The sequence below is a fragment of the Cryptomeria japonica genome, chromosome 7, assembly GCF_030272615.1.
Source record: "Cryptomeria japonica chromosome 7, Sugi_1.0, whole genome shotgun sequence".
Lineage (NCBI taxonomy): Eukaryota > Viridiplantae > Streptophyta > Pinopsida > Cupressales > Cupressaceae > Cryptomeria > Cryptomeria japonica.
In genome coordinates, this window is record NC_081411.1 from 854,531,145 (window position 1) to 854,557,229 (window position 26,085).

The window sequence follows — 26,085 nt, forward strand, 5'->3', positions numbered from 1 at the left end:
TATGTTAACCGAATTTTTACTGAAGGATAAACAATATCTTTGTAGAACCTCATGATGAAACAACATGGAATTGGATCAACAAGAAGGAAATATAAAATAATGTATAAACCTCTATTTGATCTCAAGTGGGAGATTGTTATTTGTGAGATCAAATAAAATAAATTATTATTATGAGGAGATTAGGTGGATAGTTTCTTTGTCAGTTTCCAGAATCTATATTATAAGGCTCTAATACCTCTTAACAAGTATTACCTCTTGTACTAGTTGCCTTTTAATAACAAGAAGAAATAGGACGGTTGGATTGGCCCTGAATCGGATATCCCAACACACCATTTGAGATTCAAGTAGCGGAGTTCACCACATCTCACTGCTATGCAAACCATACCCAGGTCAGAAATTTGTTGGCACTACAACAATGTCAGTGGCTGCAGATTCTTGGTTTGAGAAATAGCAGCAATCTCTTTATCCCGAATTCTGGAGCAGCTAGAAAGATCAATTTCCACCAAGTTCTGACAATCTTTCGCCAGCATGAGCAAGCCAATGTGGCTAAAATTGCCCAGTTTAGAAAGATTTATAGAATGCAAATATTTCTCTGATAATCTAGCTACCTGTTACAGGCATTCGTCAGTGATCTATGGACATGGGGACAAGTCTAAGTATAATCAAGGCATGTGGATTAGAAACAAATGTTATCTGGTCTTCGAAACCCCCATAACCGTACAATGCGCTGACAGAAATGTAGGTGTTTCTGTGTTCTCTCTCGTTGATATTTGAGAATTCAACTGCAAGTAATCTGAAATAAACCTAGTTATAAAATATTTACACGCCCGGTGGGACTCGAACCCACAATCGCCTGATTAGAAGTCAGACGCCTTATCCATTAGGCCACGGGCGCTTCACGCACATTTCATTGCGCATTTTATTGTTATTCCTTATTAAATACATCATGAAATATTAATTTATTAACACACACTATCTAACAATTTTATAATGCTCAATTTTAGTGTTTCTCAATCTTGTGACATAAGTAATAGGTGTACACACATCTTTAGTTCCTGCCCTAGGCAGGATATTTATCTGGGTCATTTATTTTTTTAAGCTCACCAATCAATAAAGTATTAAAATTTTAAAACAAAAATCATATAGTTTATATTTATTTTATATTTTACATAATTATAAAAATATCTTTTTTTTTATTTTCATTGGCTAGTGTCAAAAAGAGTAGGTAGAAAATTCAAATTTTTATTCATATTAATTTTAAAAATTTAATAAAGTTCTGAATGCAGTTGGCATTGCATCTATATACGAAATCTTATAATGATAGCACATATAGAATAAATGATATCTGGCAACGTACAAAAATCTGTGCAAGCATTTATTTTGTCAATTGAATGCTTATTAAATGGTTACAATTTATCTCATTTTCACCGTTGTTTCTAGTTTCTGCGATGCCATTCTCCTGCATAGAGGTCACAAAGGTCACAGTATTTGCCATCAATAACAGATTTGGCCAAGTTAATTATTTTTATATCTATTTATGAATTTTTTTTGAACTTTTTCTATTATTGTTGCAGCTTGTTCTTCAATTCCTATTTCCGGTTTTGTTGGATATATCTATTTTTTGGGGGATTTACTTAAAATCCTTTAATTTCTCATTTTTTGAACTTTTACTTAAAAATTTACGAATCTTTTCTCATTTTATTGAACTTTCACTAAAAATCCCTTAAATCCTCTGCTGTTAACCTATCGTTTTGTTTTGTTTCAGAATCTCACAAATGCCAGTCTTTGTACGGCAACTGTGTTTTTAGCCACTAAAAATTAGGGTTTTGGATTTCCATATATTCTTGCAGACTTCGATTTTCATCATCAGTTTGCTGCGAGGGCTTTGTGTCTCACAGTTGCAAAAGGATTTAGATTAATTTGAAAACAACTATGAAAGTTTAAAATTCAATACATAATTTGGATTAATTTGATGATTTAATAGCAAAATAATATAGATTAGTTTTACGATAATTGTTGAAAATAAAAGATTTTGTAGTAAAATATTTTAGCAATATATGAAAACAGTTTTAATAGCATTTTATGCAGATGGCATTTTTTTGTTTCTTCTGTAAGAGAGCATAAACATGAGAGCTACCTCCTCGTTTTTTTTTCTCCTCTCCAAATCTTAACTCTACAATTTGAAGATTGCTCGGAGAAGTAAAATGCTTTGCAAGTGCAGTGCAGAATATTTGAATAAACAACCAATGCAAAGGACACTCTAGATTGATCAAAAGAAGGCTCATTCTGATATTTTTGCACTTTGTACACAGGATTTTTCAACAGAGGTGGTGAAATTTGTCTTTGAGCTGAAGAAACTCTCATTACTTAGATGATTAAAATGAGTTTAAGGTAGCAACAAAATGTAAAAAAACTTTGAAAACTGGTACGAAAAAAAAATACTTATTTTGGTTCATGTAAGGAAGGCAAACGAAGAGAGTAGGTCTTACATGTTTTGACTGCAGGCAAATTGAGGATGGAAAAAGAATAAAACGCTACCTGTATAGGGCTTAAAAAATAGAAACCCTGGCTATTTTTAAATCGCTATTCATTTTACCTCTGCAAATCTTTCACTCTGCAACCCTTGCTAGAGACTCCTCTGTGTTTTCAAAGTCATGCAAATCTTTCACTCTGCAACCCTTGCGGAAGCCTCATTCCTCTGTATTTCCTGTTGGTGGTTAATTCCAACTGCAACTTCATTGTCCGACTACCGCTGACTACCGCTGACTGTGGATCACAACAACTTCATCACTTTCAGTTCTTTACCGCAGACTATGGATCACTGATCTCTGTTTTGCTCAGATCCACTATTTTCTGCTTGAATTAAGGCTGCTGATTTCAGTCTTCTCCGTAATTGGATTCTTCTAAGGTGATCTTTTGCATCAGATTGTATATTGTAATTCAGAAAGTATTGCAACAGTTAATATCAATAGTTCTATTTTTATGCTTTGTTTTTTTTTTCTTCTTATAATCTGGAAAAGTTTTTTGTTTCTTTCTGATTGATCTATGTTGCTGTAGCAACAAAATCTACATGGTATCAGAGCATAGGTGCTAGAAAGGAAAAACAAAATCTTTGTTTGTTGCAGATATAGATATAGAAGAGCAAAGTTGAAAAATAGAGTTCTCAGCCTCTGCTATTCTCACACCATACAACTATTTTGATTAGAAGCCAAAGATTTTGCTTCAGCTTAGAAGTAGAGGCCTTTATCGGATAGTTATGGATACAGAGGTTGAACCCAATCCAGCAGTTGAAAAATCTAAATACTTCAATCGAATGGATGAAGCCTTTGGTCTTCTATGCTTATCCATCTCTCCAGAATTGTTGTTTCATGCAAAACTCCAAATGACATTTGGAAGACATTGGAGACACTCTTTGGAAAGCAAGATGAGATGCGAGGTCATATTCTTGAAAATGAGTTCAACTCATTAAATCCAAGAAATTTTGATAATATTCAAGATTTCTTCACAAAGTTCAAATCCTTATTGCTTCAGCTTAAAGGATGTGGTATTGACAAATCCAAGGAAGAAAGCAAATTAATCTTTGCTATTCTATCAAAGCTAGGTTCAGAATATGTAGTATTTGTCTATGCTTTCCACATGGTCAGGCTCACAACAGGAGTGACTTGGAAGATGCCCACACTTGATACCTTCATTGAGTCCTTGATACATGAGCAAGATAAGCTCATAAAGATGGGCACATTGGAAGCTATTCTATCAAAGCTAGGTCTAGAATATGCAATATTTGTCTCTGCTTTCCACACGGTTAGGCTCACAACAGGAGCAACTTGGAAGATGCCCACACTTGATGCCTTCATTGAGTCCTTGATACATGAGCCTGCCCATCTTTATGAGCTTATCTTGCTCATGTATCAAGGACTCAATAAAGGCATCAAGTGTGGGCATCTTCCAAGTTGCTCTTGTTGTGACCCTGACCGTGTGGAAAGCAGAGACAAATGCTACATATTCTGGACCTAGCTTTGATAGAATAGCAAGGATTAATTTGCTTTCTTTCTTGGATTTGTCAATACCACATCCTTTAAGCTGAAGCAATAAGGATTTGAACTTTGTGAAGAAATCTTGAATATTATCCGACTACCCCCGCTTAATTCTAACAAAGGAGAACAGAAAAGTCTAATAAAAGAAATGAGGAAAGAAGGAAAACCCAGTGGGAATAAAACCTCCCCTCAAAAGAGACTAACATAATGAGAAAACTATCGTGGTACAGTTTCTTTAACCCCAAGAAGATCTCGGAGAAAGTGAAACTTCTGCTCAGTGAATGTCTTCGTGAATATGTCAGCAATCTTTTGAGACGTGGGACAATACTGTAAATCAATGATGGCATCATGGATCAGATCTTGGATGAAGTGCATGTGGATCTCGATGTGCTTTGTCCGTTGTCGTTGTACATGATCTCTGCAAACCTTCAGTGTACTTTGGTTATCACACCAAATGATGATTGGTTGATGAAAACATATACCCAGCTCAGTGAGAAAATTTTGCAGCCAAAGAATTTGAATGGTAGCAGTGACTGCACCTTGATATTCAGCCTCTGTGGATGATAGAGCAATGGAAGATTATTTTTTACTTGACAAACAAATGGGACCAGAGCCCAAACTAAGAACATATCCTGAAGTGGACTTGCAATCAATGCTATCACTAGCCCAATCAGAATCAATGTAGCCGATGAGATCCAAAGTACATCCTGTTGAATAATGAATCCCATAGCTAAGGGTTCCTTGAACATAGTGAAGTATACGCTTGGCAGCTTTCCAATGCAGTTCATGAGGCTACTGCATGTATCTGAAAACAACACCCACTGCATATGATAGATCCGGACGAGAGTGAGTGAGATAAAGAAGACTCCCCACAAGCTGACGATAGAGTGTGCAATCAACCAATGGTGTATCTTGGCCATCCTCAAGCTTTACTCCTGACAGGAAAGGTGTGGGTATTGGCTTACAATCACTCATGTGAAATCGAGCCAGAAGATCCCGTGCATACTTGGATTGAGCAACTTGGACACCTGATTGATTCTGGTTGATTTCAAGACCAAGAAAAAAACTAAGGAGACCCATGTCTGTCATGGAAAATCTAGCATGCAAAGTTTCTTTGGTTGCAACAATGGCTTTGACTGAATCACCTGTTATTAGCAGATCATCTACATAAAGTATTACGAGCAATAGAGAGTCAGATGTTCTCATCATATAAACATTTGGATTAGATTTGCATCGCATGAAATTTTGAGACAACAGATAAGAATCCATTTTAGCATACCAAGCTCTAGGTGCCTGCTTGAGGCCATAGAGTGACTTCTTGAGTTTGCATACCAATGAGGAATTTTGTACATACCCTTGTGGCTGCTCCATATAGATCTCTTCCTCGAGATCACCATGAAGAAATGCGTTCTTCACATCCATCTGATGAATCTCCCACCTCCTTGCTACTGCAATTGCAAGAGCCAAACGAATGGAATCCATTTTTGCCATTGGAGCAAAAGTTTCATCATAGTCAATGCCATGAACTTGCTGAAAGCCTTTGGCTACCAACCTTGCTTTGTATCTACTTACATGGCCATCTGCTGATTTCTTTGTTCTATAGACCCATTTACACCTTACAAGTTTGCAATCAGGTGGAAGTGGAACCAAGTCCCAAGTGTGATTCTCAATGAGAGAATTGTACTCCTCGTCCATGGCTGCTTCCCAAAGAGGATTCCCTACAACTTTTGGATAAGTTTGAGGATCGGATGCATGAATCATATAGGCATGCATTGGCATGATGGGATCGATAGCTGAAAGTGCATGAGGGGCATCAAATATATCAGCCAAGCTCCTAGTCCTTTGATTTTGCACAGGAGATACTGAATCGTCACTAGAAGCCCAATCAAGAGCTGCATCTAGATCTGCACATGCATGCTCAAATTCATCTGGATCAGATTCAGATGTATCGGAAATCAGATCTGAATGATTGCATGTATTATCTTTGAGATTTGTAAGAGGAAGAAGCAAGAAGTACGAGAATGTGGCTCCTGAGATGCATGCATGAGACTTTCATCAAAGTAGACACTCCTCTCAATTAAGAGTGTTTCTGTTGAAAGATCTAACAATCTATAGCCCTTTACACCATCTGGGTATCCAACAAAGATGCATTCTTTTCTTTGAGGCCCTAAAGCTTTCCTTTTCTCGACAGGAATGCGAGCCCATGCATGTGATCCAAAAATTCGAAAATGGGTCACTTTTGGTTGCATGCCACTCCATGCTTCAAAAGGTGTCTTTCCTGTGACAGATTTGTGAGGAGATCTATTTTGTATGTATGAAGCACAATTGATTGCTTCAGCCCACAATTTGGAGGGAAAATATCTAGCATACAACATACAACTAGCCATCTCCTTCAAGGATCAGTTCTTTCTCTCAGCTACCCCATTCTGATGCGGAGTGTAAGGAACTGTGTTTTGCAACTATATTCCTGCTTCATCACAAAGATGTTGAACATCATTGTTGACATACTCCCCCCCATTATCTGTGCGGAGGATCTTGATCATTTTGTCTGATTGATTCTCCACATGGGTTTTGAAAATCTTGAGATTCTTAAACACCTCATATTTGAATTTGAGAAAATAAACCCATGTGTATCTTGTGCATTCATCAATGAATGTTAGGACATATCTAGCTTTACTCATGGAAGGATCAGGAAAAGGACCCATCAGATCACTATGAACAAGCTCTAGAGGGGAGAAGGCTCTCCATGCAATCCCCTTTGGAAATTTTTCTTGTGGATGCTTTCCAAGAGCACAACCTTTACAAACTCCATCAGAAAATTCTATGGTAGGCAAGCCTTTCACCATCCCTTGTTTGCTCAATTGCTGCATGTATCTAAAGTTCAAATGACCAAATCTTTCGTGCCAAACTCTACTTTCATCATTTGCATGTGTTAGAAGTAAAGTAGAATCTGATTTGGCAACAAAATCAGTAAAAGTGTACAGATGAGATTGATGATTTGCCTTACCAACAACAATTTTGGAGTTGTCCTCAATATCAAATATGCTCACAAAATCTGGAGTGAATTCAACTCTCCTACCGGTGCCAGTGTGTGTCATTTGATACATAGAAAGAAGATTGACAGAAAGATTTGGAATGTGCAAGACATTCTCAAAACTTCCAATTCCCATCTCAACCTCCCCTATTCCAGTTGTTGCTACAGAAGATCCATCTCCCAAGCGAATAGGTGAACCAGAATATGGTTTTAAAGAAGAGAGAACATCTTTTGTGGCTGCCATATGGTGTGAAGCTCCAGAGTCTATGATCCATGCATCTGAAGAAGAATGAATAGCAATCAATGCATGAGCATTGTTTCTTGTTTTTGGTGCTTTTTCTTCCTGCTTCTTCTTGGCACCTTCTGGGATAAAGTTACCAAGATTATTTTGTTGAGGTGTTTGTGCCATGAGATCAATGGTCTTCTTCATGCATGATGATTCTGGATGGTAACCACGGTTGCAATAGCTACACTTAGATTTTCTCTGTGTCCTTTTCTTTTGAGCTGGTAGATCCATTTGGAGGTTTGGGATTTCCTTCCTTTCTTGGATCTAGTTCCTTCTTCCCTTTGCCTTTGGATTGCTGATTGGATTTGGAGTTGTTCTTTCCTTCAGTTCTTTACCGCAGACTATGGATCACTGATCTGTGTTTTGCTCAGATCCACTATTTTCTACCTGAATTAAGGCTGCTGATTTCAGTCTTCTCCGTAATTGGATTCTTCTACAGTGATCTTTTGCATCAGATTGTATATTGTAATTCAAAAAGTATTGCAACAGTTAATATCAATAGTTCTGTTTTTATGCTCTGTTTTTTTTTCTTCTGTATAATCTGGAAAAGTTTTTTGTTTCTTTCTGGTTGATCTATGTTGCTGTAGCAGCAAAATCTACATTTCCAAAGCTGTTTAAAAACTAATGCAATTTCCTTTCACATTGTCATCTCCGTTTCTTAAAATTTCTTTCTCCTAAATTAAATTATGAGAATTGACATAATCTTTCGATGTAATTTTGACCTCCAAACTTCCCCCTTGCATATTCTGTGTCATCCCCAAATATGCATTACGCTATGTCTCTAGAAATCTTCGTGGAGGGATAAAGCCTCATGCATAGAAATTTTTTTTACAGCTATTGTCTTTCAAGACTTTTGATAACTGTTTCTTTGATACACGTGGTTTTTCCACGAATTACCATTCCATTGCTCAAGCATCTTAGAATTCAGTGACCAAAAAAATTCAAAACAAGTGTGACATCAGATAAATGTTGGAAATTAAAGCTGTGATTAATTTGAGGAATATTAATCTACAATTTTTATTATTTTCATTTTTTAGAATAAGAAATTAATTTATAAGATCATCAAAACAGGTAAATATCTATGTTCCTTGTTGATATCTCACACGCACTCTGAATAAATAATTTTCAATGCATATTTGATTAGATTCTTAATTTAATTTTCAATTTTTAAATAATCTGCTTTGGGTTCACCAAGATTTCTGGCCTGATCTCTTTGGTTTGGCCTGCGTATGTTTGAATGTACCCAAGCTCACTGTACAAGCCTGAGAGCAATGGAAGAATGCTTCTACCATGCCAGAAGACTACATTTACTCTTGTTGACTGTAAGTCATGAATCTGTTGATAGATATAGACAGTGATACCTGTGGTCGGTATTGCCATGTTCCAAACGTCACTACATCTTTTCCAGTAGTCATCATAGCTAATTTTTTTTTTTAGTTGTTTTCGTATGCGACTTAACTGCTTATAGCTATTGATTTGGCTTCTGGGTAGTAACGATGCACTCTGTGGAATCAGTTATGTGCACAAAGGTCAAAAAGTACCAATTTCAAAGTTTCGCCTGATACTTAACTAAAGATGTTCCAGTAACCGTCAACTCAAAACCGCTAGTACTTGTTGACAAATGTCTCAATAGTGGTGCACAAATGTTCCAATAGTGGTACACAAATGTTCCAATAGTGGTACACAAATGGGACAAATGTTCCAATAGTTGTGCACAAATGGGCCAATTAATTACAAAAAATGATCGGCTATTAGTACAAAACAAATTTATTAATGGTGTTTTCACTATGACGACTATTGGGGGGTCAACATGAGAATAAGGTGACGGTTATTGGAACTATGTTATCTATTGGCGCTCTTCCCCTAACTTAGCTACGGAGAGGATTACTTAGATTTCAAGATAACATTGTATGTACTACTTATGATCGTTTTAAAATTTCAATTTGTGCCTCATGGGGAACTGTTCAGCTTCTTATGTGACTCCAAAACTACCACTCGGATGTCAAAATCACTAGATGTACGACTAAGGTTAATCCCGATGCATTTAAACTGCATGTCTGTGTGTTGTCAATGGACCAACTATTCTCTGTTGCTAAGTTAAAAAGCCATAAAAGTCAGTTCTTTCACCATCAACAAAAACATTAAACTTTGATCTTAAACTTTGGGTAGGAACTTGACGCTATAATTTAATTCATTAAATAAAATGTCAGAATGACATTAAAAGAAAAGTACAACACTGCAACTATCTAACTGTAAACAATAAAATTTATAAATATTTTAATATAAAATGTAACAGCTATTTATTACTGCGATAATTGAGTGTAAAAAAAAAACTAAAAATCTCACGGCAAACCTCACTAGCTATTTCCTTACCGTCATAATCATTATCTTTGTAGGAACAAATATATTTAATTAGATTAGATTTAGTACATATATATTTTATCATTACCTTTGTGCGTTGGGATGTGAGTGGCATGGGAGTTTTTTTTATTAAAGAAGAAAGGAAAATATCCCAGCTTTTATAGTTGATGTGTTTTTCTAAAAATGCTATTATGTTATTGAGAGAAGAGCACCCAACTCTAAATTAAGGGTGACGGAATAAAATAAATACATATTATTAATTTCAAATGTGTTATAAAAGGCTTTAATTTTTTGAAAACGATAATAAAAATAAATACATATTATAAAATAAATAATTTTTATTTTAAAATATCAAAATTATAAAATATATATTAAAATTTATAAAATGTAATTATTAATATATAATGTTTATTATATTTTTCAAAATAAAAATTAAATAAAAATTAATGAAATGAATTTATATATATTTATCATATTAATGAAAATTTTAATTTCTTAAATTGTTTGGTTTAATTCAATTTATAAAAAATAATTTTTTTTATTTATTTATAAATAATAACATATTATTGTATCACTTAATTTTTTATTATTTATTAATTAGATTTTCTAGTCATTTATATTTAAACATTTTTAGTTGCAGACACTATTTGAATGCTTGTAATTTTACAGTGTGAATTAATTAAATTACTATATTCATTTCGTTTAATTATTTTTATATAAGAAATATACTTTTATGTATTGATGGAAGATGACAAGATTTTTTTTTTTTTTTTTTGCACAATTTTGACTCTTATATAAAACTTTTATATTTTCAATAATATAAAAAAAACTATTAGGGTTGGTATCTCGAAGGTATTTAGGGTTAAATAGAGGATAGATTTTGTTTGTTGAATAGTGAAAATGTTAATACTATTAACCTCATTTTATTAGGGTTAGGTAAATTAATAATGTTTCATATCGTGGTAGAATGAAAATATAGAAAGAAAATATTAAAAGAAAAGAATAATAATTCTAATTGGGGGGAAAAAAATTAAATAATAACCCGTTAACAAAATTGAGTGTAACCCATTACAATAGAAGAAGAAACTGATTTTAACTTTTTATTTTAAAATATTATAACTAATAAAATTATATCATTTTAACTGTTTATTTAAAATTTTACTTTGGCCAAGTGGTTTAGTCATTTCTATTTGTTCCTCTACCTTTCTCTATCTCTCTATGTATTTCTCTCCTTCTATCTTTATCTCTATTTTTATTTACTCTAAACTAATCATAGTAATGGCAGGAACTTGAGGCTTTGCGTCCTTGTTATTATCTTATCACTTTATCATTTCTCATTGTATTTTTTTATGGATATTAATCGTAACAATTTTTTTTTATTCATAATAATATAATTATCTCATTTAACATTTTTTTTTATTTAATTGAATAATTTTAAATATTTAATTAGTTAATATTTTTTCTATAATTAAATAAATTTAATTACTATTTCTTTTTTTGATCGGTAATGTTGTGATTTTTTTAATTTATTAAGAGCGCTTTTTAACTAGAGCTACGAATCAGTGGGGGTCACAATGGGGGACCCCCTCCCTGAGGGATTACATGATGAGGTATTAACACCTCCTCGATGATTTGAATGCCACTTTTACATATATTTGTTATACCTATCTCTCCTTATCACTCCATACGCCTTATCTCTCCATACACCTCCTTATCACTCCATTACAATTCTCCTTATATCTCCAACATGGGCTTTGTCGCTCCTTAAACTGGTAGGGGGGCATCATGAATCATCAATATTTTTTGGCACAAGAGGGACCACAACACGAGAAAGAGCCGTCGGGGGCAGAGCAGAGTCAATGTAGGTCGAGGCTGCCAAAGTCGTCTAGCGTGGCATGAACACCACAATGAGAGTACGCCAAGCTCCACCGCGAAAGAGAACAAAACAACACTCGAAACCACGAGCACATGTACACGAGAAAGGAAGGGGATATTAACACCCCCATGATAGTCGGTAGTCAAAGTATTAGATTGCCAAGTCAACGATTCCCTGCATGAACAACTATAGTGAAAGCCACCTCACAACGTCAAGGAGTCTGAAGAATAGAACTCAAGACCTTCAAAACAGAGTTTGCAATATCGTTGCACTGTGGGGTCATCCCCAATTTAATTACTATTTCATGATGCATCATGAAATAGTAATTATTTCTCCAACACTTCACTTCATTTCACTAGCAGGCACTTTTAGTCCACTCATTAATCAAATTTAATTAGCTCCTCTATGCAGTCAAATAATTGATTAATGCAATTAGTTGCTCAATAAATTTAGCCTTCATCTCTTAATCATTCTCATCCTTGAATCTTCTAACTAATCTCCACCATTGATTGATATCAAGTTCCATCTATAAATTCCTCATCCTTCATCATATCAAATCCTTGATAATCTTTGAGCATCCATACTATAGTGAATTCATGTGATAATACCATTCTCATTGTGTTATCAGGGTTATGTTATTGTGAGAGAAACCCACATATCCGCTATTTTTAACTACATACAATAGAGCAATATGGAATCATGTGAAGCTATGATTGTAGGATTATTTTGTTTGATTATATTGTTTTTTTCTTTATTGAGTGATTTTGAGTGTGAATTAGGTTCTTGCATTGCATTTTTTCATGTTTTATAATTCACATTTTCATGATTCCAGAATACAATTTTTAACTTAGAGTAGATGAAGGTTCATACTTCATCTCTCTTATATAAAATTTGTAAAGATGCTTTTAAGTTCCACATTATTCAAAAAATAGGTTTATCATTAAATATGATCATGTTACCTGTGTTAGGAATTGCATGCAGAAAATATCAATTAAATGCAAAAAGATTAAATAGAGGAATGAAAAACACAGAAATAATAACAGTGAAGAGATAATTTTTAATGTGGTTCACCCAAACTCGGGCTACATCCACCAAACACAGAGTCCAATATTATTATCCAACAAATCGAACAGATTACAACCAACAATCTCTTACAACTCAATACCGCTGCAAAATGCTACAAAAATTCTCAACAAAAAACCCTAACCCTTACCCATTTTTTCAAGACTTGTGTCATTTACAAAAAATAGGGTTAGTATATGTCAGCAAATAGAAAAATAGCTCCGAACGCCTTTATAAAATAATAAGTCGTTTGAGCCGATAAATAATTTGGGGGGAAACTGCCCTGATAAAAAGGAAAATTTAACCTTCGAGTCTGATTAGGCTCCATATAACAACAACTTGTACATGATCATAGTAGATGAATGAAACCATTACATTCAAAATACTAGTTCAATAATAAATATAAAGTTAGTTTTAGTTTTTTTGGTCACAATTCATCAACTTCCTACTACATCAACAAGTTGCATTGAAATAGCTAAGAAACATCTTAGCCCCTTCTTTTCAATCATCATTTGTAGTCATATGTTTCTATCTCATCTTGTACCACCACTTTGATTTTTTATTTGTTTTAACATCTAGATATTTGTAGAGGGGTAGTTTTATTTCTCTACACAAACCTTCTATAGATATGGTCACCAATAAATCACTATCATAGAGAGAGAAACATAAGTTTATTTTTTTGTGGAGAAATTTAATGGATAATCATGTTTGAGCATGGGTATTATTAGGATAGTTGGTGTTCTAAGAAGTTAGAGACTTTACCCCTATTAATATTAACTTAATGCATTGAATATTAAGTAAATCATTCATGATAATTTATTGTAAACCACTAGTCATTAAATGTGGATTGATAAAGACTTACTCAAAACTAAGCAATTAAATCTCAATAAATCATCAGATAGCATAAGAAATATCATTCATTGTCTAATTACAGTAAGGTTATCTAGTACCCAAATGTAAATATAAATGTAATAATTAGGATTAACAAATCATGGATGTGATTAGAATATTTATAAACATTATGAAAACAATATATTAGGATAATAAACTAGATTTTATGATTAAATGATTAAGTATGCTTTTATTGAATTTGATATGCTAGTGATCTCTAATTAGTCATGCAATTTAATTTGTAGGTATTTATAGGTATTGGTTATATGATGTTTCTAGTTCATATGGTCATTGTGTTGTGATTGGTAAGCACTTTTGATTCGATTCACAGTGGTATTGATCTATTTCAAGCTGCATTTGATTTTTCTTTTTACACATTTTATCGATATTGTGACGCATATAATCTATAGGGGGTCAAGGGATTACAGATTGATTTTTAGGAGAAATTCTAATCTGCTAACATTTGGATCTCTGACATCTTTGACAAATCAAACTATCTATGGCGTACACCTAACCATGATATGAAGGCTGTTAGATCTAATGATAACATTTTTGAGGTGTATCCACCTATTGGGTTTTATGACATATGAATATATAGTGAAAGTTTCAATTTTTAGGCTATCTTAAAATCATATTTTGGTCTATATGTAATTTTGTGGATCTTTACTTGCTCTTAGATTGATTTTGTCTCTTGTGATGATACTCTTTGGTGTACATTTCTTCTTTTTTTTTTTTTTATCAATAATCTATAATAAATTAAAAACAAAAAACAAAAAACCCAACTAACCATAAAAGAAGCAACATTTTGTGAAGAAATAATTTTAAATGGTACTATTCATTAACCTAAGTTGTCGGTTCAAGTTCGGGCATTGGTTTGGGTTTGAAGAACTGGTACACCGGTATGGCAAAATTTTGAAAAGGGGTTTGGGTTTGTTTGGGTTCGTTAGTACAAAAACATGTATGCACACACACACACACACACACACACACACATATATATATATATGTATGTATATATATATGTATATATACATATATATATATGTATATATGTATATATATATATATATGTATACACACACACACACACACACACACACACACACACACACACACACACACACACACACACACACACACACACACACACACACACACACACACACACACACATATAAACCAACATAAGCTTGTAATCATACCATAATAGCATCATATACATCAATTTTAATATCAAAATGACAAAATATTCAAGTATCATTGTTTCAACTTTCAACAATTTAAAGTTTAATCATCAAATGGATTCTCTAATTCATCATCCTCATTCTCCTCATCACTGACATCAACATTAGATGAACCAATGCCAATGTCACTTGCACTATAAGATTTTTCACTATCCGAGTCATTTGATGAGGAGAAATGAGCCAAGTTTATGTTTTAAAACTCACTTTTAGGGCTTCATTTTAATTTTTTAAGTGGCAGATTTAAAATAAAAATTAATTTTTGCAAAAAAAACTTGGTTTTTGGGTTGTCGGATGCCTAAGTTTGACTTGGTCTGAACTAGGTTTGTGAATCACGGACCCTGTCCAAACCATAGGCAGACTGAACTAAGACCCCAAACCAAGACCAAATCCAGACCGGTACTAGGGGCCTAGGGGGGTGAACATGTAACTTAGTTAATAGCGATACATCACAAATAAATAATTTAAAAGAGAATAGGTCAACCAAATACCACTTGAAGATACCTCTTGGTTAAGGGGCAAGGCTCACAGTAGCACCCCAATTTTATTTTTCTTATTTTTTTTAATTAAGCCGATAGGATTTTAGTGGGAGAAAGCGGTCGGAAAAGTGTAAGAGATTCCATCGACATTCTCCCTCCGGTGCTTGCGTGTTCATTACTCGGCCCGCGCGGTGACGTGTGTTTCTGGCCGTGTCCGTCCGTACGCTCTGTTTTCGAAGCGACGTTGTCTTTAATGATTTCGTCCCCGAGGTTGTGCACGAATGTCGACGTTCTTTATGGTTGCTTGCAACCCTAAAATCTAATTTGTTTTGTTGTTGTCGGCAATATTTGGCTCTGCAAATTTTCGCATAACGTTGCATATAGTCATCCAATTAGGTTTTGTTGTAGGGTTGTTGCTTTGTTTATGTTCTTTAACTGTTTGTGGGCGTGACTACTTCCAGTTTGTAAGGCATTTTCGATGCTGCTTTGTGAGCTTCAAGCCATGTGGTTTGAATGTGCAAGGTAAGTTTTGGTTTTATTTAGGTTCTTTTTGGTTTTGTAATGCATTTTTTTATAGTCTATTTATTTTCTGCTTTCGTGTGCTTGCAGGGTTGTTACTTTGTTTATGTTGTTTAAGTGTGCTTATTTTCTGCTTCCGTGTGCTTGCAAGGTTGTTACTTTGTTTATGTTGTTTAACTGTTTGTGGGCATGACTACTTCTAGTTTGCAAGGCATTTTCGGTGTTGCTTTGTGAGCTTCACGTCGTAAATGGTTTTAATTTGCAAGGTAAGTTTTGGTTTTATTTAGATTCTTTTTTGTTTTGTAATGCATTTTTTTATAGTCTGCTTGTTTTCCAGGTGTGCTTGCAGGGTTGTTATTCTGTTTATGTTGTTTAACTATTTTGGGGCGTGACTACTTCCAGTCTGCAAGGCATTTTAGCATAACCTTGGATATAGTCATCGAGTTAGGTTTTGTTGTGGCTCTAAGTGTTTTGTTGGGCTTGTTTGTGAGGTTCACGTCGTGCATGGTTTTACATTGCAAGGTAAGTGTTTGTTTTATTTAAAAGTTTTCACAATTTGCAATTGACTCTTTTATGGTGTGCTTATTTTTTGTCATCCTGTGGTTGCAAGGTTGGTACTTTGTTTATGTTATTTAACTATTTGTGGGCGTGAGTACTTTGAGTGTGGAAGCCAAAGGTATGTGCCATTGTGTTGTAGGGTAAAACACATTTTTAACAGGTTAATGTTGAGTTGCGATTAGCAATGGTTTACGAAACACTTTCGGTTTGTGTGCATTTTGTTGTAGGGTAAAAGGGTTTTAGTTGGGTTTTGCAGTTTACAGATATTTAGTATTTAAGTTTCTTACTTTGTTTTAATCTTTTTGTCCCCGGTGATGTGCACCAATGTGGAGTGTTTTGTTGGGCTTGTTTCTGAGGTTCTCATCGTGAATGGTTTTACTTTGTCAGGTACTTGTTTAGTTTATTTTTAAGTTTTCAAAATTCGTAATGCATTATTTGATAGCGTCCTTATTTTGGGTCGTGGTGTGCTTGTAGAGTTATTACTTTAGTTATGTTGTTTAACTGTTTGTGGACGTGATTACTTTCAGTCTGCAATGTATCTGTCCACTTTGACAGGTATTTAGGTTTTGAGCATTCTATTACCATTCAAATTCTGGCCTAGGTTAAAAGAATTTTAGTTTGGTTTCATTGCAAATTGATGCGTACTAATGTCGACGTTCTTTATGGCTGCTTGGAACCCTAAAATGTAATTTGTTTTGCTGTTCTCGAGAATATTCTGCTGTGAAAATTTTCACCGACCGTTCACTGTTGATTTTGAAGTTTTTTAAATTTGTAGTGCATTATTTTATAGGGTGCTTATTTTTTTTCGCGTGGTGTACTTGTAGGGTTGTTACTTTGTTTATGTTATTTAACTATTTTTTGTCTTGCTACGTACATATATGCATAGACACGCATTCATGTATATAAATACACATATGAACGTATATATATGTATGTATATATATATATATATATACACATGACACCTGCTCACTTTGACAGGTACTATATGTACACATACATGTGTACATATATGTATATACATGTATGTATAGGCATGTATACATTTATATAAATACACACATGTACGCATATATATATTCATGTATATATATACAAATGTACGTATGTATAATATCCTTGAGGAGATCTAATTTCCGTTTTGGCCCTTATGTATGTAGGGCTTAGGCCCTAATGAAACATAAAGAATTCCCTAACTTTTCCTATCCATTTAAGGTAAAGTAATCTTAAATGGAGATTCATAGTACAGAATGTACTTGTGAGGCAGTTTCTAGGTGAAATCAAATAATAAACAGACTTTTTATCCCATAGGATCCAATATATACAACTCAAAGAATAGCTACTGTTCATCTTGACTTTCAAATCTAATTAAGTTCAAAATAATAATAATGACATTAGTCTGATTTAGCAAATCATAATGAATTTCAGTCAAGCCGATCAATTCCACCTTCTGGATCCATGTTCAGAAAGGTCAATGCCCTAGAGTTTTGCAGATCACATATAAGTAGCCAAGCCAATGCACATTTATACTGCAAAAAGACCTAAAGCCAATGAGCCATTTCATCCCCAAACTTTGATATTCATGGTAGACCAACAAGAATGAACAAAATAAAACTGATATGAACAAAATGGAGCAAATAAGTTTATTCAAATACATTCCACATTTCCCAACGCATTCTTCCTTTGATTTTGATAGCTTCCCATTTCAAATGATCTCATCACTCCTAACCCATAACTGTAATTTTTGTTTGCCTTAAAAATCTATCTCTTGAGCACTCAACATGGTGATATTGCGTGTTCTTCTACTCCTCTTATTGGTTGCAGTTTTTGTTTATCTAAACAATTATATTCTATGCCATTTTTATTTCCACGTGTTCTTTCTTTGGTTTCACATTCTATTCTCATCTCACTCCAAACAGTCAAAGAAATTCTACAACCAATCATATCTAGGTACAATTGAGAATATTTACTTCTATGATTATAGATTGTTTGTTCTTTATGTGTTTAGGTTGTAACAATCTCTGCAATGACTTGTTTTTTGAAAGTTTGTTTGTCAATGCTTAGTACGTCAATACTTTCACTCTGCAAGGTAAATGATCTTTGTTTGGCTTTTAATTTCTCATTGTCTATCATTTATTGTAGAGAACTTTGGTTATAATTTTTCCTCAGCTTGAATATATATGTATTGCTGATATATATATATATATATATATATATATATATATATATATATATATATATATATATATATATATATATATATATATATATATATGTATGTATGTATGTATGTATGTATGTATGTATGTATGTATGTATGTATGTATGTACACACACACACACATGTACGTATGTGTATATATATATATACTTGTATCGAATGTGTGTTTTAATAACTCCATTCTGAAGTCTGTAGCATTTATTAAGCCGATACGCTTTTAGTGGGAGAAACCCGCCTGCAAAGTGCAAGACATTCCACAGACCGCTAGACATTCCACTTCTAGTCCTGTCCATGTGTGCGCTCTGTTTTCGGAGTGACATTGTCTTTAATGTTTTTGTTCACGGGCGTGTGCATGAATGTCAACGTTCTTTATGCGCACACGTGTGTGAATATAAGTGTTTTAATAAGGCCATTCTGAAGTCTGTAGCATTTATATATAGAAAAGTGGGTTGCACTCTAAAAGTAGTCATGTCCACAAATAGTTAAACAACATAAACAAAGTAAGGACCCTGCAAGGATAAACAAATTTTTAGAGTACCAATATATATATATATATATAGACGTATATATATACATGTACATATATACACATGATGTACATATATATAATTGTTTTTCTTAGAATGCTTTGTAGTGCTGATATATGTATATGTACATATATATATACATGTATGTATAGGCATGTATACATGTATATAAATACACACATGTACGCATATATATGCATGTATGTATATATACATGTGTGTATGTATATGTATATAGGGTTATATTAAATCTTTGTTTTAATAACTCCATTCTAAAGTGTGTAGGATTTATTGATAGAAGTCTGCGTTGTAGTCTGAAAGTAGTCACATCCACAAACAGTTAAATAACATAAACAAAGTATATATATAATTGTTTTTCTTAGAATGCTATGTAGTGCTGATATATGTACATACACATATGTACATATATATATATACACATGTATGTATAGGCATGTATACATGTATATAAATACACACATGTACACACATATATGCATGTATGTACATGTGCGTATGTGTGTGTGTGTGTATGTGTGTATATATATTAAATCTCTGTTTTAATAACTTCATTGTAAAGTGTGTAGGATTTATGGATACAACTCTGCGTTGTGGTCTAAAAGTAGTCACGTCCACAAATAGTTAAATAACATAAACAAAGTAGCAAGCCTACAACCATAATGGAATTTTTACAGTACCAACACACACACATATATGTATGTATATGCAAATGTACATATATATATACATGTGCATATATATACACATGATGTACATATATATATATCAATTTATCTTACTGAATAAAAGCCTTCATGTGCACACAATAGTAATCAGATAAATACTGTTGTAAATTAACACCAATGCAATACAAATGTTAGTAAACAGTTACCTTGCAAAGTAAAATACTTAATAACAACAACAAAACAGTTACCTTGCAACATAAGCAAAGTAACAACCCTGCAAGCACACGGAAGGAGAAAAAAAGTAGACTATAAAAAAAATGCATTACAAAACAAAAAAAATGTTTTTTCTTAGAATGCTTTGTAGTGCTGATATATGTATATGCACACACACACACACACACACACACACACACACACACACACACACACACACACATACAGATACATGTATGTATAGGCATGTATACATGTATATAAAATACACACATGTACGCATGCATATATATATATATATATATATATATATATATATATACACACACACACACATGTGTGTGTGTATGCATATGTATATAGGGTTATATTAAATCTCTGTTTTAATAACTCCATTCTAAAGTGTGTAGGATTTATTGATACAAGTCTGCGTTGTAGTCTGAAAGTAGTCACGTCCACAAACGGTTAAATAACATAAACAAAGTATATATATAATTGTATTTCTTAGAATGCTTTGTAGTGCTGATATATGTACATACACATATGTACATATATATATACACATATATGTATAGGCATGTATACATGTATATAAGTACACACATGTACGCATTTATATATGCATGTATGTACATATACACATGTGCGTATGTATATATATATATATATATATATATATAGGGTTTTATTAAATCTCCATTTTAATAACTCCATTCTAAAATGTGTAGGATTTATGGATACAACTCTGCGTTGTGGTCTGAAAGTAGTCACGTCCACAAATAGTTAAATAACATAAACAAAGTAGCAAGCCTGCAACTATAAAGGAATTTTTACAGTACCAACACACACACACACACACACACACACACACACACACACACACACATACACATGATGTACATATATATATCAATTTATCTTACTAAATAAAAGCCTTCATGTGCACACAACAACAATCAGATAAATACCGTTGCAAATTAACACCAATGCAATACAAACATTAGTAAACAGTTACCTTGCAGAGTAAAATACTTAATAACAACAACAAAACAATTACCTTGCAACATAAACAAAGTAACAACCCTGCAAGCACATGGAAGGAGAAAATAAGCAAACTATAAAAAAAATGCATTACAAAACAATTTTTTTAAAAAAATAAAACCAAAGCTTGCCTTGCAAATTCAAACCACTCACGGCGTGAAGCTCCCAAAGAAGCCCAATAAAAAAATCACAACCAGAACAAAACCTAACTCAACAACTATATGCAACGTTATGTGAAAATTTGTAGACCCAAATATTGGCGACAACAACAAAATAAATTAGATTTAAGGGTTGCAACCGGCCATAAAGAACGTCGACATTCATGCACAACCTCGGGGACGAAATCATTAAAGACAGCGAAATAGAACCTTAAACTATTTATACTAGTTAAAACTTGAATCAATGAATATCTTCAAACTGCAATAGCCAACTAAAACCCTTTTAACCTACAGCAGAATACACACAAACCGAAAGTGTTTCGTAAAGCATTGCTAAAAACCCAATTCAATATTAAATATATATTCATGTATATATATAGATATAGATGTATATATATCAGATGTAAATGTATACGTGTTTGTACATCGATATAGACATGTATACCTGTATATATACACATGGACATACATATATATATATACATATATATATATACATATATATATATACATATATATATATATATATATATATATATATACATATACATATATATATATGTACATATATATATATACACATACTCTAAAATAAATCAAACTAAGCACTTGTCTTGTAGAGTGAAATCATTGCCTACATGTAAATTCGTTTTGAAATTTATATATCCAAAAAAAAGTAATGACATGTCTAAAGATTTGTTGTATTATTTTTCTATGTTCACTTTTTTTAGTAATGCATATCCATTCTGTTATTCCAACAAAAAACAACCACACTAACACAATCAAATTTCAGCAATGGATAGAAGATTGAAAGAAATAGAGGACATCAACAATGCCATTGAAAGCATGTTGCAAGAAAGCAATAAGTTAAAGAGCAACCTTAGAAAAATAAGTGAGCACTACGAACATAAATCACCAAACCAAACAACAATGAACCTCTCTACATCTTGTAGTGTTGTAACAACCATACATAGTATTGAATTAGCGCCTTTACCAATACCAAGTACTGAACAATTAACTGATCCAACGGTTATTTTCACATTGGGAGAAAGAGTATTTAAATGGACTGATAACGAGCTTGGATGGGTTGCTTGGGTTGATCCTGTGTTATTGTAATTATTGAATCTTTGAAAAGTTACATTCATATTTTGATTAATATTCGAAACAAACAGAACCATCTCATATTTTGAAAGATCTTTGATGAGATGAACTCATATTTTGTTAATACGCTCTCAAATATGTAAATCATAATGTGATACTTTATGTTTTTTAAGCTTATCAGCATATGACCAATTATCGTTTTCAATGCATGTTTCAATCACATTATGATCAATTCATTACCATTTGAAACAAAAAATAAACTCTAACATCGTTACTCTATGCTCAGTTAATTTTGTTGTGCTTGTGCATATATACCTTTGATAAGCTTACATCATGTTGTGATTGTATTATGATATAAGAACTACAATTCATCATGCTTATAATTTACTTTTAATTGTCAAAAGATATATATGCACATTGGCATCTTCAGCAGCCACCTCTGAACCGATAGAGCACTCCACAATTGATAATTTGGTAAGCTAAATTATCAAAGCTTTTCAAAATAGAAAGCTTTTATGCTCTTTTTTTTTACAATACATCTCTCTTTTCCATACCATCCTTTTCATTACCACATGCATCCTTTTTTCATAGTATAATGCAAAAGTAGATACATACTCTATAGATAACATAGCTTGATTACATACTTTACTAACACAAGCTTTACATTAACAAGTAAGTAAATATATGACCTACTTAACGTTAAAATTAAATCCTCTATATTCATATTATTTTTTGTAGGCAAAAACCCAAGAGTATGCCCCTACCCCTTTTGTAATTCAATCTATCAATGCTGGGGATGACCTTCCTTCAGCATTGCTACAAGTTTTGTCATTTCAGAAAATGCAGAACAACACAGATGATACTGACATACATAAATTAATGTTATATGATGGCACATACATGCAATTGGCAATCTTGCCTTCTACATATGCTACTCTGATAGATTCAGATATTCTAAAAATAGGCACAATAGTCCACTTATCGAGTTATACATGCCGATACATATGGAGCACAAGGTAGGAAACAAACTATGGTTATTAAATACAATATGTTTCATCTCTTTTTAATTTTGTTTAAGTATAATTAACAGTAATTTTAAAAAAAGTCTTTTGTTTTCACAGGACTATTGTAATACTTAGTTTGGAAGTGAAACAAAGTGATTACCCATTCTTTGGTAAACCAGTATACCTGTTCAAAGAACACCAACTAGAAATGATGTCTAAGGACATACCATCAACATCTAAACGATCTCTTCAATTTGCCACTGAATTGCCATCCCTGCAAACAACAACTTCTAAAAATATAAGCCCTATAAAAACTTTGAATCCATACCAGAATAAATGGACAATCAAAGGGAGAGTTACTCATAAACGCCCTATTAAGGCATATAGCACAACCACAAAAAATGGCCATGTGTTTAGCTTTGACATTGTTGACTGTGAGGGCTTTGAAATTAGAGTTACATGTTTTGATGAGATAGCTCAGTTACACTCTAACCGTGTGGACGTAGGTTCACATTATATTATTTCAAAGGGATCCATTAAGGAGACAAATGCAAGGTACAACAAACTCAACAGTCATTTTGAAATCACCTTGTCTGTTGCATCCATACTGAAACGCTGCAGCAATGAAGAACAATCAGATCAACAACGTCCTCCTTTCACGCCCATTAGTGAATTGTTTCATCTAACAAATAACACGTTGGTTGACATAAATGGCCTTGTTCTATATGTTGGAGATATCATTCCAATACACAGGAAAGATGGCAGTCAAACACAAAAACGTATTGTGAAAATTAATGATCTATCTGATTCAACAATTGACATCAACCTATGGGGTCCAATGGTAGTACAAAAAGGCCTAGAATTGAAAAATATGTTAACCAATGATAGTGTGGTTATCCTTGCTTTGCATAATGCTCGTGTTGGCTATTTCAATGGGAAGCTTATAAACATAACAGCTACGACCACATTACATATCAACCCAACTTTTCTAAAAGTCAAACCTCTAACATTAAGAGGGAAGGAGTCTTTGCTTGTTCTACCTTTTGTTGCAGAAACTATCCACATAGATGGAAAATATACTAGAATGACTATTTCTTCAATCTGTGAGAGGATGAGTATCAAACCAGAAATAATTCAGACTAATTTGCTAGCTGTTCTACGTTTTGTAAACGTAACTGACCAAAATTTCTATTACGCAGTTTGTCCACTAATAGTCAATGGTAGGCCTTGCAAAAAAAAATGTACACAGCAAGTTGATGATTCTTGGTTTTGCCCTAGATGTGAAATGACTATGCAAGACGGTAATTATAGTTACTTCTTGCCAGTAAAGTTACAAGATGCAACAGGTACTCTATGGGCCACTGCATTTGATGAGGGTGGCATTCACTTGCTACACAAAACTGCAAAAGAGCTTTGTGCACTACAAAATGATTCAACAACAACAGAAACACCTTACTCAGTGATTTTCACATCACTATTCATTCACACTGCTGGTTTCCACTGACACATATAAATCTAAATCAAAGATGAAAGTCACAGTCAATAAAGTCTCTCCTGTTGACTTCAAAGCTGAGTGCCATGCACTACTTGCAGAAATTGGCCGCCTAAGTACACAAGCTTAGAGTTATAATGCATCTTTCTTGATTATTAAACTTTCAGTTTACAATACAATTATTACATTAGCTAATTTAGATATTTAATAGTTTTACATATATAAACAATTACCTTTTACAAACACATGTTTGCTTCTATAAATATCTATATGTACATTTCTTACATCTATCTCTTATCTCTTTGAAAGTTTGTCCTCTTGACATAAGTTATTTTCACTCATACTCATTACTTTTAAATGTACTTGACTTTATCTTATTTGCAGAAAATTTATACATATATGCACATATATCATTTTTTTTTTGTGTAATATCTATTTGTATAACTATACAACACCAGAATTATTCATAGTTATGGAATTCTGCAGATATACAAGTATACTTATATATGTACATAACTATATATAAATATTCATAGTTATAGTCTTTTTGATATATGTATGTGTAGTTATATGTGTGCTTATGTTCATATACAGAACTTTCAATTTTTAAATGATATGTATATATACATGTGTATGTGTATACATACATCTGTATGTATCAGAAATTACTATATCTGTGCATACCTATATTATAATCATGCTTTGAAAAACAACATATAAATAATATAATTATTCATAGTATTAGATTTTTTGATATATACATGTGTAGTTATATATGTGCATATGTTTGTATACATCACTTTGAATATTTAATTCATATCTATATATACATGTGTATATGTATACATATCTGTATGTATCAGAAATTACTATATCTATACATACCTATATTACAATCTATAATAACATACAGACAATAAGAATTTCTAATTGCTTAATATGTCAAGGTAATAACCATAGATGAAGCAATTTTCAATTCTCATACATTCTTAATACATACTTCAAATTTAACTATCTTCAATTATGAAAATTATGACATACCTCTACTCTCTTTGAAATATTAGATATCTATCCAGCCTTCCCCTCAAGAAATTGATGCTATCAAATTGAAGAGAAGCTAGACCAATAGAACTTACTATGCAAAGAATAGAGCCAATATCTCCAACAAACGACAATTGACACGTCATGCACTACACAAACATGACAATAACTCAGGAAAGTTATTAGAAACAGGAAACAATGATCTTGAGCAAATTAATGTCAATCGAACATATTCTACTGCTCCTGAGCTTGCTGTGAAG

At 32.9% G+C, this 26,085-nt stretch overlaps 1 protein-coding gene and 1 non-coding gene across 2 annotated transcripts; one reads left to right on the top strand and one right to left on the bottom strand.

The window, feature by feature from the left end:
* Positions 1-822: 822 nt before the first annotated feature.
* Positions 823-895, bottom strand: TRNAR-UCU (transfer RNA arginine (anticodon UCU)). The gene has a single exon. It is a non-coding gene; the product is annotated as a tRNA-Arg (tRNA).
* A 7,696-nt stretch (positions 896-8,591) lies between these two features.
* Positions 8,592-24,796, top strand: LOC131857037 (replication protein A 70 kDa DNA-binding subunit C-like). The gene is made up of 6 exons (XM_059209028.1): positions 8,592-8,676; positions 15,726-15,786; positions 15,874-15,962; positions 16,121-16,305; positions 23,027-23,304; positions 23,410-24,796. Exons 1-6 carry the CDS (start codon positions 8,592-8,594, stop codon positions 24,794-24,796), a joined length of 2,085 nt encoding a protein of 694 aa, XP_059065011.1.
* Positions 24,797-26,085: the final 1,289 nt, after the last annotated feature.

What these genes read in the sequence shown, in the direction of transcription:
- LOC131857037 (XM_059209028.1), top strand. Translation starts at nt 8,592, where the DNA reads ATGTACCCAAGCTCACTGTACAAGCCTGAGAGCAATGGAAGAATGCTT. An exon ending in ATGTGGTTTGAATGTGCAAG is followed by an intron (nt 15,787 to 15,873) that starts GTAAGTTTTGGT and finishes GTGTGCTTGCAG; the next exon opens with GGTTGTTACTTTGTTTATGT. An exon ending in CGATACATATGGAGCACAAG is followed by an intron (nt 23,305 to 23,409) that starts GTAGGAAACAAA and finishes TTGTTTTCACAG; the next exon opens with GACTATTGTAATACTTAGTT.